Here is a 19,070-nt window from a genome sequence, read left to right as displayed (position 1 = left end):
TAAGTAAGTAGGTAGGTAAATAGATAGATGGACGAACAGACAGACAGACAAACATACGAGTAAAAAAAAAGGTAATAAGATGCACGTACTATAGAGAAATCAGTGTCGTATATTACACGTGTATATGCATATGTATGTGTATGTACTTTGGATATGCAACAATCATTTTCCCGTGTACAAACTGTATGCATATATGAGTGTTGATATACACGTAAAATATTGGTTTAATCATACTACCTTTTCAAAACTTTATCCTTCTCTCTGTTAATCGACTAAACGTGTAAAAACAAATTGTTTTGTTCCCGCCTGGTAAATGGATAAATGAATACTATTCGTACCATTCAATTAGTTGTCGATTCCAGTACTCTATTCTACTTTAGCATTTACTATTTTTCCAGCTACTTAAAGAGGGAAGAATAATTCAACTGTTAGCATCATTACGTGCGTTCCTGTTGTATAATGTTAAATCAATATGTTACACATCATAGTCGATTCCAGAGAGAAACATTAACTTGCAAAGATTGGACAATCATGCTACTCATTTTTTTTTCCACGTACTGACTTTTTGTATAAATGTGTCACGTGTAAATATTTATTATTATTTTTACAATATAATGAGTCGTAGAGTTTCGATCGTTTCGGCTGAAGAATGAACAGTAAACAATAAATGAAACATTTTTTTCTATTCTTTATTTACGGGGTATCAATGGTTAAAATATCTCATAGTTTCCTTGGTAATTTTTCATTGTTCAGCCAATACGAAGAAATAAGATACAGAAACTCTGAATTTTTTTTTTTATAATTTGTTATTTAATATAATGAATGTTATGAAAATGTTCTCTATTTCAGACGTTATAAGTTTTGTTTCCGTGGTATTATTAATGTATAAGCTTATCTCCTAAATTAAACATTTTTCTATGATACGACAATTGTTTATTATTTCTTTTATGGAAAACATTTACATACTGTTTCATAGCAGCATTTTCTGTATGAAAATTTGAACATTTATTAAATATTTATTCATTTTTTCATTTATTTATATATATATTTTTTAGAATACTCATTAGATCGGGTTCAGTCGGATTAATTCGAGTCTATCTTATTTCGCGCGTACTTAATCTTTTAGCACAGCTAAAATGAAACCTGAAAGTTGATGGGTTCTTGTACATGCTAAAATAGAAGCAAACAGGGCAGATTCCTACTTTTTGTATGAGTTGGCTACTTGGAGCAGCACCTTACCGAGCGCAAGCTAAACCACGTGAATGAACACTGTCTGTTCCTCTTCGATCATCTTCGATAATGGTATAGGACTACATATTCCTAGGGACGCATTATGTTCATTCGAGTAACGGCCATCCATTACTTGTGTTTATCAACGACGAATACATACAATTCATTGATCTGAATAGGATTCGATGTATGATCTCCATTGCATTCTTCCCCTCTCTCCCCTTGCTCTGTTCTTTTCTCGTCCGTCTTTTACCGTTGCTCCTCTTCAGATTCTAACGCAAACATTTTCGTTCCTTACATTTTTTTTCGTTGAACGCTTGTTATTTATGTTAATGTTTTTATCATTGATGCGTTCAGTGCTTCGAATTAGTAAGCAGGAACCAAGAGAGGAATAACATATGTACATATATACACATGATAAACTTAAAAAAAGCACAAGGAAATCTCGTACGTAGAGTAGTTGCACGTAATCAATATTCATAGCTACTATGTACCGTTTTTTCCTCTTCTCCATTGTGTCTTAATAAAAATGTACAAAAAAGATGAACAATTTGCAAAATTGGTTCTCTAACGAAAACATGACCTATTTTTAAAACGACATAACGCGATGAAAAAGGAAAAGGAAAAGTTCGACTCCGAAAGAACTGTAGTAAAAGTAGGAAAACGGGGAGAAAGGGAACAATAGTTGTATGGTTTGTTTCTTTTGGTAAGCTGGAAGCAATTTCCTAATTTTGTTCCTTTATACGTTTATAATTTCCTTTAATATTTGATCCCCAAACACAGAAATAACGCTCTTTGATACGACAATAATAATATTATTATTGTTATTATTATCATTTAGTTAACATAATATGATGTATTTCATTCGGTTGTCCGCGTGGCAAATCTAAGCCTTTGTTTTCTTCGCAACGCATACTTCCGACACGCGCATAGAGACGATTGAGAAACAAAGCTCTTTTTTTAAATTCGGTACACGAAATTGAAGGAACGAAAAAAAAAAAAAAAATATGACAATAGCATTCTAATTTCAGATGTACTATTAAAGGGTATGTGAAAGCCAAAGCAGACGTAATAATAATTGGTACGTGAATTTATCGCAACGATCGTATAAGACTCAAGTCCCGTATAAATTGGGCAAGTCGATCCGGCAAAAATGAAAATAAAAAAAAGGGGAAGAAGTTTCGAAAACTGCCGTCGGCATTTCGCGTATCGAATCGATCGAAAACGATCCTGGAGTATACAAGTAGCATGGCCGAAGATAGATCGAAGACGATGAGAGAACACAAACGATAAAAATCCTTTGTTCCGTTTCGCTGTTACCGCCACCGGCGTTCTTCCTATTTTGCTTTTTCCTTCTTCTCCTTTTCCTTCTTCTTCTCTTCTTCTTCTTCTTCTTAAATTGTTTCGTGTCGTATCCGGTGATTATTTGTATTGCATAATTATACTAGATAATAGTATTAAGTTGTAGTAAGGATTTATCGTCTTATCATCTAGCATGACAAATCGAATCTGTGTTTGTAATGGATATAATTAGGATAGTAATGTAATTTAAGTGCCTAAAAACAATGCTTCGTCCTCCCGTTCCATCATCTATTTACTAATTCAAGTTCCAGGTCCTATTTTGCATCATCCGAGAAAGAAAACGAAGTTGTCTTCACAAAAATTTCTCTCTTTCTAATGAGCCCATTTATTCCATGCCTGCAATCAGATTGTTCGTATACAGAACATCGTAAATATAAAACATAAATAGAACGAATAAACGGGGTACACGTTACGAGTAAATACATATATAAAAATATAAATGAATTATTGCAATAGAGATAAAAGAGAGGAAAACGGCGAAAGAACGACACTCTGAAGACTGACTACTCTTAAATACACATTGAACATCCTGAAAATTATTATACTCTTATCTTTTTCCGTTTCCCGTCTTTTTCTATTTTATCGATTAATCAATACATTGCATACCGCGTGTTGTTTATCTTGTACGGCATCTGGTATTCCCCATGCTGGTGCATCCATTTTGTTTGCTTCGTTAGGAGGAATTTCTGTTAGAGCAGGAGTTCCAAATTGACCAGGTAATAAAGTTAATCCAGGCATCAGTGAGAGGGCTGCAGCGCTACCATTTGGGAACGGTTGTTGAGTATCCACATGACCCTATGTATGTAAATATAATACACTTTATTATTAAGCGACAATACTTTGTTGTACCGAAAGAAGAGAAAGAAAAGAAAGAAAAGAAAGAAAAGAAACAGTAAAAAATGAATGGTCATTAAAGATTGATATACCTGAAAGGATGATTCCATCATTTGATGAAGTTCGGCATCAACATTGGATATACGATTGTAAGCTGGGTTGGATCGAAACATCTGATGCCTATCTATTCCCGGAGCCAAATTTGCCCAAGATCCAACAAGTTTTTCGTTATTCAACATCCAATTAATGGAATCGGCGTCGCCGCCAGGTCCCATTCCTGCTGTCGCGTAATTTTTCCATGCTCTTTCTGTACCGATCGGTCGTGGTACTTTTCGATCCTCTATCTTTAATGGATTCATTTCTTGAGCCACCTGTGCCGGCGAAGAGGGCGATATAGCCGGCGAACCACCATTCTCTAAACTGGTGATCAAGTCGATGCTACCAGGTTGTGCGGTCATGTTCGCCAAATGATTCGAGAAGCCAATTTGACCGATCATGGGGTCTTGATGAGGCGGCGGATAATTATTGTGCGGCGGAGCGAATGGCCAACGAGTTTGCCCGTTCGTCGAGATTCCGGTATTGGGAGTGGCGCGGGATGGTGGTTGATACTTTCCTAGAGGAAAGTTTCCGAGCATCGCTAAATTATTGGACTGGATCGCGGATGGAGGAGGTGGTGGTACCGTGGCAAACATATTCGGATGTATTCCCGCAGCCGAACCCGCGTTGAACATTGTTACTTGAGGTTTACTGTTCAAGTGTAAAGAACTAGAGAAATCGGGCGCCCTCGGATTTAATCTAGACATACTGACAGTGGTATTCACCGAAGCAGATGGCGCTGCTATTGTTTGGGTGAAGTTCTGCATATGAGGATGGAAAGGTAGAAGAGGATGAGCCTGTGCCGCTTCGTTCGGTACCATCTTCAATAAGCTTGAGTTTACGTTCGGGTGCTCGTAAGCAACGTTATTCCCTTTGAACAAACCTACGTCCAACGTTGCTTGCGAGCTCGACGCTGCAATCACGTGCGCTTGATGGGTGCTCGCGTTACGAGATGTTAACTCCCCTTGAAATACTGGCCTGTTGTACTGTGTTCCCATAGCTGCGCTCATTTCGATACTTTGTTGCGGAATCACTGGTCGAGCGACCGCCAAACTACCGGGTGGCTTGTTCGACAAAGGATGTTCGTTGTAATTTCCAGAAGATTGAAACTGTGGCGGTTGAATGGGATTGTGGCCAGTATTCGAGGAGCCGCCACTTCCTATGTTAGACGCGTTTGCGTTCGTCGTATTGTTGTTTGATTTACTCGAGACAGGAGAGCACATTGTTGTTCCTCGATATCCAGGAGCTTTCGAAGCATCCACCTGCACGATAAAATTCTCATTTACAACAACTTTAAATCATTAACCTAATCTTCGTGATTCTTTCGCGTCTGTAGAAACAATATAAATAAAATAGTAAATTCGATACTAGCCTGAGGGGGAACGCTGTCGATGAATTTGGACGAGGATGAGCCAGATGTATTTACGGATACTCCGCCACCAGCTACAGTAGCAAAATTCATACCCTTTTGAGACTCATTTTCTCGACCACCCCACATTGATTGCTGGGTGACTTTTGTAAAGGTATCGTTAAACAATGAATATTCCAGAGGTGTATTATTTGTTTGTTGCTGCTGCTGCTGCTGCTGCTGTTGTTGTTGTTGTTGCTGCTGCTGTTGCTGCTGCTGTTGTTGTTGCTGTTGCTGTTGTTGTTGCTGATGTTCTTGAATTGTTGGAGCGATAGGTGTCGTGCTACGAACTTGCTGCTGCTGCGATTGTTGTTGCTGGTGCTGCTGCTGTTGTTGTTGATGCTGGTGCTGCTGGTGCTGTTGCTGCTGTAACTGTTGACACTGCGATACTACCGGTGGTGACGGGCTGACACGAACTGTCGCGTTCGAACAAGTCGAGGTAATAGAATTTTCCGGGCAATATGCTGCTACTCCGGTGCTCGTTGTTGACGATACAGCGGTATTATTAGATCCAGGGGAATAAGTAGACTTTCCAGAATAATGAGAGACCATAGTTGGCGGGGCAGACAAAGTAGGCAGTGGTCGGCAGTGTTTCGGCGATGTACTGACTATAGACTGTTGAGACGAAGTCTGAGCCATTGCTGCAGCCGTAGCTGACATGACAGTGACAGTATTCGCTTGCAATGATTTTTGCTTGTTTACCGTTGTATGAGTGGACTGCATTACGGTGGTAGATGTATGCGTCGAGGCAGTGATTTCGGATAATTTCGCCGCAAATGTTTGGGTGGTACTTGTCGTCACGATTTTCGTTGCTCGACCAGCGGTCATAATTGCACTCGTATACGACATTGTTGTTTTCGTGTTCGACGATGAAGAAGCCATCTGAGCAGCTACAGCTTGGGCTCGTTTCTCAGCTGTATCCGTAGAAAAAAATCGAATTTCGTTCAGTCGAGATACTTTTTCTACACGATATTCCACGATCGCGTAATAAAAATAATAATACGTTACCTGCGGCTACGAGCCTTGGTGCTGTTGCACGTGGCAGGGGTGTTGGAAATGCTCCAGCGAGTTTTATGGCGGACGATGACCGGAGTGGAATCAACTGATTCACCGTCGAAACTCCCGGTGTATAACTAGATTTATTGATTTGCGTACTATTGGAACTGGACATTAGACTAGATGGTTTACTTACAGCACCCAGTTTTGCTTTACTCGACTAAAATTGAAACACGTTAGCGTTAGTTAGTTAGTTAGTCAGTCAGTCAGTCAGTCAATTAGCGAATGTATTAAATTATTACTACTCGTATTATTACACCGTACGTAATAAGGATAACAAGTGAAATAATGTGTGATCTTACAGCTACGGTAGAGACGGTTTTATCCCAAGAGGAAGTTGTAACAACTGTAAGCTTTGATTTTGGAAGCATCTGCAATATGTCAACGTCCGGATCCTTGATCAGTGCGGCTATTAATGTATGGGCCTGCTTTGTTGCATCCGATGACCCTCTGAAAATAGTCACATATTTCGTTCGTTTCGTTCTTTTTTTTCTTTTTTTAACTTTTTAACGTTTAATGAAAATAACAACGATACTTAAGGTGCAAGCATACGTACTTTATTGTAATAATTCGTTCGCCTTGACATTTGCTTTGCTTTTCGACTTCAATGTGTGCTCCTGTTGCACCTCTAATGGCATTTATATTGCTCCCACCTCTTCCAATAACTCGACTGATAGCATTTGGTGGAACGGAAACTTTTTTCGAACGGAATGGTGAATTCATGAATCTCCCCGAATCGTCAGACTGTCCCCTGTTTCATAAATGTAATTATGTACGTACGTACGTACCTATGTATGTATCTATCTATCTATCTATCTATCTATGTATGTATGTTTTTGTGTGTGCCTCTACGTTTGCTTTTTTCTTTTTGATTTGATTTCTTTTCTGTTTCTTACTTATTTCGATATGTCATATTCATTTTCATTTTCATTTTCACGATTAAATGCTACTAATTTTGTAAGGAAGAAAAAGAAATGAAAATGAAAGAAGATAAAATGATGTTTCTTACTTTCGTACAACTTCTTTCCAACCTTCCTCACGCTTGCCTCCTTGCTTAGGACTAGTCGTATTGTTTGACTTCGTGGAAGTATTCAATGCGTCTCCGTCGTACTGATTACTATAAGCCTTTTTGCCCTTACCAGGCATATACGTTTCATTTCCAGTCGCCTCAAAATCTTCTCTATCGGCAGGATGTCGCGACGATTCGAATACCAGCTGACCTTTTAATTTACGTTCAGTACAGTTCACGGTCGAGGATCTGGTAGTTGTCGTAGTGGACGCTATGGACACAGACACTGGGCCCGTACTGTTAATCATACTTCTTCTGAAAAATGTATAATCATCGAAGAAACTAAACAATGTTCTCAAGTACACGGGCGCGCTACACGTATCAATATTTAAACTTACTTGTCGGATGTATTATTTTGAGACTTTGTCGGCGTGATGGAATTTTGGGACAAAGTAGCAGTTTGTGTGATAACGGACTTTGGAGATCTTTGCGGAGAAGTATCTTTCTCGTTAGTAGCAGGACTGTTGGTCTTCTTTTTCTTTTTATCTTTCTTTTTCTCTCTAGCTTTAACATCGTTGCTGCTACAACTGCCTTGGCTGTTCGCATCGATACCGCTATCACCTTCCTCTCTGTCAGGATCTTCCGGACTTCTGTTAACCGGTGACGGCATACTGTCCATTCTTTCGCAACCGTCGCCAGTTTCATGTTCGCTATCATCCACTCTATCGCACTCCTCGTCTCCGGATTTCTTTCCACTTTCCTCTTTGTCCTCGTAATTTGTTTCATTCTTTTTGTATTCTTCGTGCAATTTACGTTTCTCTTCTTTTTTCTCTAGTTTCTTTTTCTTTTTTCGCTCCCGCCTACGAGCGGCCGCCGCTTTTTTCGATTCTTCCCTTGTCTTTTCCATATCGAGTTCCTCCAGCAATATTGTCGCGTTTTTATTCGCTTTCGCCGCTTGAGTCTCTTTTGCTGCTCGAATCACTTTTACACACTCCTGACATTTCTCTAACAATTCTTTATCGCTTACGGTAGCTATATACCTTGTCATTTCCTGATCACTTGGAAACTGAGTAACATGATTTACCATCCATTTAACTACTTTTATATGTCCTTTACGAAAAGCAGCCATTAAACAGGAAACCTGTAACGTAATGCGCCGGGAAACACCCCATAATATAACAAAATGTAATAAAGTTGATCGACTTTCGTTAATCTAACTTTATAATGTTTCTATAAATGTATACCTTGCGATTATCCTGTGAATCTATGTCCGCACCAGCATGATACAACAAATCAACAACATTCAAATGTCCACCGTTTGCTGCTAACCACAATGGACTATTTCCCTTTTTATTCTTCACTTCGACTTGAGTTCCCCTATAAAATTTATAAATATGCTTTAGAATGTTACTAGACGATGCGAAGAGAAGAAGGGTGGTCAAGAAACAAGGAGAGAGAAAAAACGAAACGTGAAATGAACCATCTTTACCTTGACAACAATAGTTCTACGAAACGACAGTGTCCTTTATCAGCAGCAATGGTAAGGGCAGTATCGCGAGACGATGGAACAGGAGTAGCATTAACATCTGCTCCCTTAGTAAGTAAGACACGTCCAACTTCTACGTATCCTCCACTAGCTGCTTCCATTAATGGTGTTAAGCCAGTCTGTGGATAATATTTACTCGTTTTATATTTTCATCGTATTTTATTAACAAGTTGAAACGTGAAAAAATTCTTAAACGGACAGCTATTCGTCGATACCTTTTTATCGTATATCAAGCATTAAATATTAAATATTAAATATTAAACAATTCATGAAAATAGACTTATAATGGAAAGGAAAAAAACACGTACCTTTGCTCGATGTTCTACATTAGCTTTACGATCGAGAAGAAGACTAACAACCTCGTGTCTGCCTTGAAAACACGCCAACGTTAACGCGGTATTACGATTAGTTTCTATTTGAGCGTTTATGTCACTACCCATATCCAACAATAATTTCACCGCAGCTATAATTAAAATTTAATTAAAATTTCGAATATCATTTAAAAAATGTTATAATATTTTTAAATACAGTTTATTGAAAAATAAGAGATTTATGATAAACGTACCAACATGACCATTCATAGCGGCAAGCATGAGAGGAGAAATACCTAATTTCGAACCAGTTCGAGAATTAATTTCAGCACCATGACTAAGAAGAAGCTTTATTATATTAACGTATCCACCGGACGCAGCAAGGCTTAAAGGTGTGTAATCGGAAACATTGCGATGTTCTTTGTTAGCACCCCGATTAAGCAGAAGATCTACCACTTCGTATCTACCACCGCTACAGGCAAGAGACAATGGTGTATCCTTAGTACGTTCGGATTGAGCCTCTATATCGGCTCCATGATTCAGAAGAATTTCTACCACTTTGTGATGACCCGCCGTTGCTGCTAAAATAAGTGGAGTAAACCCCTTTTTATCCCTATGCTCTGAAAAGAAAATTAACCGACCAGTTAATATTAATAATTTAAAGTCTGAAAATGAAATGTACGCTTAGATGTAGTTAAGTTTATATATCGTACCTATATCTGCGCCACGACTTAATAAAAGTTCAACAAGTTCTTCGTGTCCACCAGCGCATGCCAATGTTAGAGCTGTGTCGTGATTACTATCCGTTTCGGAATCCACATCCATGCAAGAAAATGGTGCAGGTGGTACTTGACTAGTTGTATAACCACCAACAGTTGGGACACCTGTAGTGTATTGACCGGCAACTAAATAATGAAACTTAGTTGTACAATTGTTGAATAAAAATTGTTGGATTACTAGAAATTATTAATTTTCAAAAATTAGATCTTTTTCTCTATCGCCTACTGCGAATTTCTGGAAAAGAACGACGCATAAACACACTCGAATTGCACCAGAAATCCCTCACCTGTTGTTGGATCCAATTGATAATTTTGAGTGGGAAAATTAGGAGTTTGCTGTTGTGTATTGGCAGTTTGTTGTTGCTGACACGATGGTTGTTGCGGTAAAAGAGGATATCTTCCTTTTTTTCCTTTACCGGTAGTTGGAGCTGTATAAACTTGCTTCTTATCCGAAGCAACAATGGTTGCCGCGGTTGTTGTTGCTGGTGCTTGAGTTTGAGTAGCAACTTGAACTTGATTGGTGCTACATGTTGTCGATTGACCGTAACCATTCGGTTGATGAGGTATATTATCTATTATTCCTGTCGCTTCGGTTACAGTAGGTAAAGCTTGCGTGGGAAATGCTGATAGCAAAGGAAGGTGTTAATTTCAATAAAAACTGTGTACCATCTTGTTAATTAATTTGAATCTTTGCAATCGTAAAACTTACTTATTTCCGAAGATTGGAGTAATAATTGTGGCTGAAAATGACATCGAAGACCCTGAAGATATCCTTCTTGATAGACTGTTAATGCATCTTTAAACGGTTGATTTTGTAAGGGTTGTGTACCGGTTAACTGTAAACCCGCTGATATGTCTGCTTGTATTTGAACACCAGCACTAGTTACTTGAAGAGAAGGCAAAGTTGGTAACGAAACAGACGGTACCGATGACACCGGATTAGTAAAATATTCTTGAGAAGTATAAGGACTGGCTGCCTGTTGAACTATTTGAGTGGTTTGCAAATTTTGTAGTTGCTGCACTTGCTGCTGCTGTTGCTGTTGCTGCTGCTGCTGCTGCTGCTGCTGTTGTTGTTGTTGTTGTTGCAATTGCTGAGGATCCTTACCAGCCGACACTTCTAATCTTTTCAATTCAAGTTTCTCTTGATCTTCTGTCGCTATTTAATCAAATAATATTAGACAATAAAATTAATGAATAATCAACAAACGAGAAAATATTATTTAAATATTTACCATCGACGGTATCGTCGAAACTAATTGATCGAAATATTTCAAAAGCATCGTCTAAAGGAATATGTGTGCCATCTTCCAATTTGATGACGCTTTCACTAGTACAAAGCGCCTTTGCTTTTTGAGCAGCAGCAACAAAAGGACAAGCTCCATCTCGGTGTAATCTTGCTAATTCAGGATCTGTTTGCTCAGTAAGATTTTGTTGAGTCGCTTGCTGCACATATACATATATATTTAATTTATATGTACGTAATTGATGTTTGTATATAATGCTTTTCAAGTGCAATAATTACTTGGTCGTGAAGGTGATGAGCATGTGTAGGATGGAGATGCGACATTAATTGAGTAGGCATGAGTATATTATTTCCATTAGCAGTTACTACTCCAGGTTGTTGTTGCTGCTGTTGTTGTTGTGACTGTGATTGCTGCAGTTGTAATTGTTGCGACTGCTGCTGCTGCTGCTGTTGTTGTTGTTGTTGAGTTTGCGATTGTTGTTGCTGTTGCTGCTGTACCTAGTTACATTATTAGGAACGTGTTACGTATATATGTTGTGTGTGTGCGTGGGTTAGTTATCACAAGTAATAACAATAAAAGGTATAAAACTCTACATGTATTTATTTATTAAGAACAAACCTGTACTTGATCCAATTGTAATTGTAATTGTTGATTGAGTTGTTGCAGCTGATGTACCTGTTGAACTTGGTAAGTATGTTGTCGTTGTTTCTGCTGATACTGCTGTTGAAGACCAGCCATCAAGGTTGCCTGTTGCTGCTGCTGCTGTTGCTGTTGTTGTTGTTGCTGCTGTTGCTGCTGCTGTTGTTGTTGCTGCAACTTTCCGCCTATTACACCGGACGAAGCTTTTCGAATATTTTTACCCTCCTTCTTGGAAACAGGTTTCGCTTTCGGACGATCACTTATAGCGGTATTTTGGCTAACATCGCTACTCGCAGTAATAGGCTGAGAAATAGCCATAACAGCAGGAGGTGTGGATATGCTTGGTGGACTCGGCGTGGTTGTCGAAGACACGTTTGAGGTGACAAGCGGAATAGACGACGTGACAGGTATCGTTGCAACAGAAAGAGAAGGAGAAGTAGGAAAAGTGTTTGTTGTCGGAAAAGTTTCCGATATAGACGGAACTAAAGATAACTGAGCTTCTTGTGCAATTCGTTTCCCTCTGAGAAATGCATTATACAGTGATATTGCTTGACTGGTGCCTTGATGAGTCAATGAATTCCCAGACATACCACTCGTACTGCAAACTAAACCTTTCGATTGAAAATATTATCATTAGAAACATTCAATGCAACAACATTATTACCAAAAGTCAAAAAGACCGAAAATTTAAAAAATAATCATTATGCAATACCTGGTGATAACGTTTCTGTTTCGCTAGAATCTTCTGGCTGTTGTTGTTGTTGTTGTTGTTGTTGTTGTTGCTGTTGTTGTCGTTGAGTCACAACAGAATTTCTTAGACCGGAGAAATAATCCTCCGGACCGTTCATTTGAAGCTCTCTTTCTACCCTCTGCAACATTTGTAACTCAATAAATTGGCAGAACTCTTTGATTTGAATTAACCAATAAGCACTTACTTGAATGTCCTCAAGAATCCTTTTCTTTCGACTTTCGGAGATATTTAACCCTGGTGTTGGGGCTGGAGCAGGGCTAAGACTTATATTAGGTTCTGAAAGGTTGGTAAATCCTCCACTACCTTTGTCCAAAATATTAGTATCGTCCTTAGTTGTTACAACAGATTCTCCTGCGGGTTGAGAACGAACTTGTTGCGCCTCGGCAGAAGTAAGGCTCATATCGGGCATCACGGTTACGGATCGATTTTTTCTTAACAATGATTTTTGCGTATTATGTTTGGGTTGCAGATTCTGCACTTGTGGTTGTTCTGCAGCATGTTGTTGTTGTTGATGCGACTGGGGTTGTGTAGGGGTATGTTGTTGATGGGGCGGCACATGCTGTTGATGAGTTACATGCTGCTGCTGCTGCTGCTGTTGTGATTGCTGCGGTTGCTGCTGCTGCTGCTGTTGTTGTTGTTGTTGCTGCTGCTGTTGATGCGATTGCTGCTGCTGCTGCTGCTGCTGTTGTTGTTGTTGTTGTTGTTGTTGAGGAAGCAACATAGGCGTAGGGGCTGTGTTATGTGGTGTACTCATCATAATACTGTGAGGATAATCTAGCAGAAGTTGAACTACACTGGTATGTCCACCTTTAGCAGCTTCTATCAGCATAGTAGAATTATCCTGTAACAAGAATTGAACAGTAGTAAGGTGAAAAAATTCAACGAAAGAATCGTTAAAACGAAAATTTCGTGCAACACACCTTCAGTTTATGAAATGGATTTGCAGACTGTGCGAGCAAAAGCTCTACAACTGTGAGATGACCACCAGCGCAAGCCAGTGAAAGAGGTGTATGATCGTTGTTTGTTGTTTGTCTATTAACATCTGCACGTTTTGATATAAGAAACTGAACTGTACAGAGATGTCCGGCCCTACATGCCTTCATTAATGGTGTTCTTCCTCCTTCCGATTCGTGCTCCTATATAGAATAAAAGAAAGAAAAATACATAAACACACACGTATAAAGAGTAGTGTACTAACTCAAGGTAGTAGTTAAACTATCATTTTTATCGATAAAAGGCGTACCAAATCGGCACCAAATTGAAGCAGGAGATCCACAACATCGGTATGACCATTTTCACAAGCATACGTTAACGCAGTATCTCCTGTTTGCGTTTGAGCGTGAACATCTGCCGCAGATTCAAGTAAATAACGGACGAGATCTAAATGACCCTCTTGAGCGGCTTCCATCAAAGGAGTAGATGCACCCAATTCAATATCGGCTCCCGCTTTAATCAAAAAATCAGCAACTTCCAAAAAGCCACCGCAACAGGCTAAGGTAAGTGCTGTTTCTTGCGTTTCCTCTGTTTGGGCATTGATGTTCGCTCCTACATCAAAATGCATAAATATGTATACATTATTATCCCAACTATTTGAATAATTACATTTTAATAAACACGACATACAGAAATAAATAAGTAATATCGATGTTTGTACCTTGACTTAAAAGTAAAGCAACCATTTCCTCGTGACCCTCGCGTGCCGCTTCCATCAATGGTGTATAACCTTCGTCATTTACCTCTTCAATATTAGCGCCTCGCTCGATCAAAAGCATGGCAAGATCAACATGACCCCCACAAGCGGCTAAAGTTAATGGAGATTCAAAACTATCTGTTGGCATATTTACTTGGGCACCCGAATCTAACAACAAACGAGCTACTTCCACATGGCCGTCCATCGATGCTTCCATCAGGGCAGTGTGCATTTCGTCGGTTTTGTGCTCCTACCAAATCAAAAGTTACCTTACATTTATCTTTCAATAAAACAGCTGAAGGATAAAGGTAAGCGTAGCACTATAAGTTACCTGATCTGCACCAGCTTCTAATAAGAATCGAACCATTTCCAAATGTCCTTTGTAACAGGCTAATGTTAACGCAGATTCTTTAAATTCATTGGAATGAGTATTAATTCCAGCGCCATGTTCTAGTAAAATTTTAGCTACCGGAACATGACCAGCACTAGCTGCTTCCATTAAAGGTGTATGACCATTCTCGTTGTGATCTTCTATGTTCGCGCCTGCTTCTAACAATACTCGCACTACCTCTTCGTGACCACCCGCACAACCATATATAAGGGGCGTGTTACCTAAACACACGTAAAGCTTGATTTATCCGTTACACTTCTACGATTCACAGTTCACACATTTCATTTAAATACCATACACGCTACCGAGATTGTCAAACATATTATCAGTGATGATGTAACATATTCTACTTGCATTTTAAAGGAATTTAATTACATTTCATACCTGAAGTCGATTGAGCATTAACATCAGCTCCATGAGCAATAAGCAAGCTCACAACATCTACGTGTCCCGCGCTGGCAGCTTCCATTAAAGGGGTACAATCCCCTTTGATGCCTCGATCTTCTACGTTAGCATTCATTGCTAAAAGTACCTAATTCATAAAACAAGATAATTACAAAGCGAAACAATTTTTACTCTGTTAAATTGTTAAAAATTATATTTGACAGCAGAGGACAATTATATACTTTATTTTACTTTTACAAAACGAAAGAATATAATAAATGAAGTATAAATAAAGAAAACAATGTCTTATTTACATTTTAATTACTTTGAATATTGTTTATTGTCCCATGGTGATAAAATAATTTCCTATACCTTTCCGCATATACTAATTGTATTTTTTTCTTATCTTTTTTCCCCTTTAATAATGACGATGAAAATATATAACATTTTGTTTTACATTTAAAAAATATGAATACAAGAATAATGTGTGCACACTTTTTTTCTTTTTCTTTTTCTTTTTCTGTTTCTTTTTCTTATTCTTATTCTTTTTTTCCCCTATTTATAAATGTTAAGAGCATACAAAAGTGTCGAATAAGATTCACACCTGAGCAAGTTCGTAATAACCAGCAGAGCAAGCGAGAGAGAGTAAACTCTCTCCCTCCTCAGTAGTTTCGTTAACACTCCGTCCTTCGGTTAATAATTTCTTAACAGTACCAACGTCGCCGTCACTGCAAGCCTCTACAAGAGAGCGCTTTTCGTTTTGTGTGCGTGGATTGTCGCTGCGCATACGAGTTAATGCAGCTGCTGCTTCATCTAATGCACAAGAAACACTGGATGTTAAGCGACGGAGCACTTCGTGATCAGCCAAGTGCTTCCCATCGCCTGATGACAACTTGCCAATACCAGCTGCTTCCAATAAAGCTTCTAATCGTGCCTGAGTTTCAGGATCCACAGATCTTTCAGGATCTTCAGAAGTTAATAGAAACTTAGATGACTCTAAATGATGACCTTCGTCTAATTCGACCTGATCAATCGCAAAACACTCCACCTATAACAGAATAACATTTCTTCTACTAAAATTACATCTTAAATGAATGATTTATATATAATACTCTACGCTCTAATAAACGTATTTTTTTATTTGACAAAGTATATATAATATACAATAAAATAATTGGTTCAGCTAATTTGTTTCCATACGCAACATATGTTGATACAACACACGAGTATGTGCCTCTAATTTTACATGTATAAATCTCAATAGATACAGGATTTAAAACTTTTTATATTTTATATATTACATTTTACATTTTGTCGATCCTATACATTGAAAGTAACACGCACAGAAATAAAATATAACTTTTCCTTTTATCTTTGTGGAAAATATATAGAAATATCGTAAACTTCATCTAAAAAAAGATGTTGAATTGTTTTTATTTAATGATATAAACGTTTGAATAGAATAAGATAACCTTGTACTCGATCAATATAGATTTACATTAAAAGTTTCACAAAGGAAAAGAAAAGACACAGATTTTGCTAATTAAGGTTATTGTATAATGTTCAAGCGAAAGGAAATAAAGATAAAAAGAAAAAACTGTGTTAAATACTTATTGTTAATAAAATATTAGTTAAAATCGTGAAAAGAATTAAAAATAGGTAAATTAAAACTGTATGAGTAGCAAAGTGAAAAAAAATAGGGTGAAGGATGTCTTTATAGTATGTTCTAAATTTACAATTACAGACTTTTAACTGTTTGTAAAAGCAAGTTAAGATTTTTACTTAATCTAAATCATCGTACGTACATCTCGCGTAGAGGTCATATCCTCTTGCGCGATGAGTGGAAACCGATGAGACATAAACGTAAATCAGAAGAGAGGTGAAAGTATCCTATCTTTCCTAAGCGATTAAAACCGCCTGCCAGTGAACACAGACATAAGAACAATGTGCAGCCATTCCAAGGAGGATGAAACTGACACTTCCTTGGTATACTCTGTGTGCGTACCTACGCGTTCCGTTTGTTTTATCGAATCTACAACGCGAAAGAAAATTCGTCGCGTATTCACCGATCGTGTGATCACGTCGCACCAACCGATGTAATTGTCTGTACCAAAAAAAAATCACAAAAAAAAGAACTCCGTGTAACCGTTGTTAGTAGAATATAGAATAATATGGTGGCTCTGCTCTCCACAATTTCCACGCCACGACCACGAGCGACACAGGAGAGCCAAGCCAACCGGCAGAAACAGAGGCAAGGATAAAGCAGAAATCTCGTTGACAGTAGCACAGAATGAGTTAGCTGTTACAGTAAAGGTAGAAATACACCTATGGACGTATAGAAAAGAAGATAAAGACGATCGAGCAGAGAAGAAGGCAGGATCACGAACTCGCACGAATACACGAGAAACGCGGCCGAAGAGAACTCCGCTGGGTGGCGCACAACGTAGTGCAAGCGGACGTAAAATAGCCACACACATATACACAAATGTATTATATAGGAAGAGGCAACACGCGAGAGCTCGCGCGGACGAATGTGCTGCATGCCAGTTTACTAGTGCACTGAGAAAAGTATACGTACGTATACGGCGTGTATGCATGTGTGTATATATATAATATATATATATAACGCCTACTTGTATAAATATATACACAAACGTACACGTGCGTGCGCACGCGCTTGATTATGCAGTGCAGCTAACCCAAGTACTTTAACCAACATTTTCTACGTAGACGTACGTACGTATGGATGTATGTATGTATGTACCACCGTAAAACTATGAAATACAACAAATCCTACATCAATCGTTTTCTTCCTTCCTTCCTTCCTTCCTTCCTCCCTGCTTTCCTTTCTTTCTTTCTTTAAAGGTATCTTCTACCTTGAATACCTTGAATTTATTTGATAACCAAAACATCAATCGATCGATGATTTTTTTAAATGATTCAAATCAAATCCTAATAAGATTAGTGTGATTGAAGAATCGAGGAAAGTACGTTCAATAAAAAGTATGAGGTTATTTTGTATAGCTGGATCACGCGCAGCAAACAATATACTAGTATTTTATCAACTGTTAAACTCATATATTCCAATTATATAACGTTCCTGACGAATTCCCTTTTCGTTCTTATTCCCTTTGTTTCTTGTAAGGTATCCGTGTAAAATTCGTTTCATTTCGTAGCGATTAAATATGTAGACGATTGGTTGGTTGTTATCAACATCTTATGTTCGAAGTCGAATTTGAACTTCTTAAAAAGACAAACGAATCTTTTTTAGCTTGTATCTTGTATATCAGTTTTGCTTACATTGAATAAGTTTTCTTTTTTCTTTCTTTTTTTTTTGTATTATAATTATTGTTTACTCATCACCGAACACACATTCCATTATAATGTCATTATCATTTGTATCGAAAAACAATTTCTCTGTCGTTTATAAGAAACTGTATAAATTAACAGGAAAACAAAACTACTTTAATTTAGATACTGTCACCGTATCTATTTTGCAATAAAATTACATTAAACAAATATGCAATGAAATTAGAAAATGTCAAATAAGATTAACATCGATTCGAATAGATTTCGTGAAAAGGTGACGTGTGCGTACGCGCACGCACCACCATGACGTATTCATACATATATACAAATATATACACGAGAGGAGACAAATAAAAGTGAGCCAATATGTAAGAAAGAAGAACAAGAAGTTGGAAGGGGGACGGTGACTGGACGAACGACAGAAGCGGCGACGAGTTCATGCGTGTGCGTGCATGGTGCATATGCGTGCGTACATGCGTGCGCTCAACTTCTCATCGCACCAATATCTTATTCACAACGTGGCATGTTTCTTTTTTTTCATTTCGTTTACCTCTGAAACACTGTCTTCTTCGCTCTCCGACGAGTCTGCCATAAAGCGTGGCTGCAGTTCAGAGAAGGTCTCGGTCTCTGACTTCGTTGGACTGGAGTTCGAAGACTGGGGAGTTGACGACGTCTTTCCAATGTCGTGGTGAATGTTTGCTGATTTCTCGTGCTTCTGACTATCCGAGGTCGTTCCTTGTGCTACATTCTGCATCTTTACCTTCCAGATGAATCATATGATACTAAAGTATCGTTTCCGTGTCGTAAAACACACACAGAACACTTGCTTTTCGATAATAATCTCGAGCACGATCGCCGTCATTCACGTAAGCTAACACCCGCCATTTCTACTATGGCTGACGGTAAGACTCCCGGATGCCTCTTCAACCATCTATATGATTTCATACGATTCGATGTGCCATCTTTCGTTTTCCGTGGCGGGTACTTTCAATTTATTCTTGTACAGTTATGCGTTTTCCATTCCTAGCTAA

The 19,070-nt window shown here is 38.4% G+C and overlaps 1 protein-coding gene across 5 annotated transcripts; it reads right to left on the bottom strand.

The window, feature by feature from the left end:
- Positions 1 to 537: 537 nt before the first annotated feature.
- On the bottom strand, positions 538 to 18,985 carry LOC114876070 (ankyrin repeat and KH domain-containing protein 1). Of its 5 annotated transcripts, XM_029187101.2 has the most exons (29): positions 18,590 to 18,985; positions 15,628 to 15,778; positions 15,335 to 15,543; positions 14,731 to 14,878; positions 14,287 to 14,567; positions 13,920 to 14,205; positions 13,509 to 13,810; positions 13,186 to 13,401; positions 12,450 to 13,106; positions 12,227 to 12,383; positions 11,494 to 12,125; positions 11,154 to 11,372; positions 10,864 to 11,074; positions 10,341 to 10,787; positions 9,919 to 10,254; positions 9,566 to 9,757; positions 9,107 to 9,472; positions 8,850 to 9,004; positions 8,485 to 8,660; positions 8,240 to 8,372; positions 7,394 to 8,136; positions 6,996 to 7,310; positions 6,543 to 6,737; positions 6,289 to 6,436; positions 5,939 to 6,146; positions 4,895 to 5,844; positions 3,519 to 4,784; positions 3,199 to 3,387; positions 538 to 2,928 (listed from the first exon to the last, which is right to left on the bottom strand). In XM_029187101.2, exons 1-29 carry the CDS (start codon positions 18,791 to 18,793, stop codon positions 2,905 to 2,907), a joined length of 9,516 nt encoding a protein of 3,171 aa, XP_029042934.2. In that variant the 5' UTR covers positions 18,794 to 18,985; the 3' UTR covers positions 538 to 2,904. The 5 variants fall into 5 exon arrangements, with proteins under 5 accessions (XP_029042934.2, XP_029042933.2, XP_029042935.2 ...); XM_029187100.2 differs by having other exon boundaries at positions 15,335 to 15,778; positions 18,590 to 18,984; XM_029187102.2 differs by lacking the exon at positions 18,590 to 18,985 and adding an exon at positions 16,536 to 17,464 and having other exon boundaries at positions 15,335 to 15,778.
- Between the last annotated feature and the right edge of the window lie 85 nt (positions 18,986 to 19,070).

The sequence above is a fragment of the Osmia bicornis genome, chromosome 3, assembly GCF_907164935.1.
Source record: "Osmia bicornis bicornis chromosome 3, iOsmBic2.1, whole genome shotgun sequence".
NCBI classification, from domain to species: Eukaryota; Metazoa; Arthropoda; class Insecta; order Hymenoptera; family Megachilidae; genus Osmia; species Osmia bicornis.
Note: the sequence above shows the minus strand (reverse complement) of the source record. Positions and strands in the feature narration are given on the sequence as shown.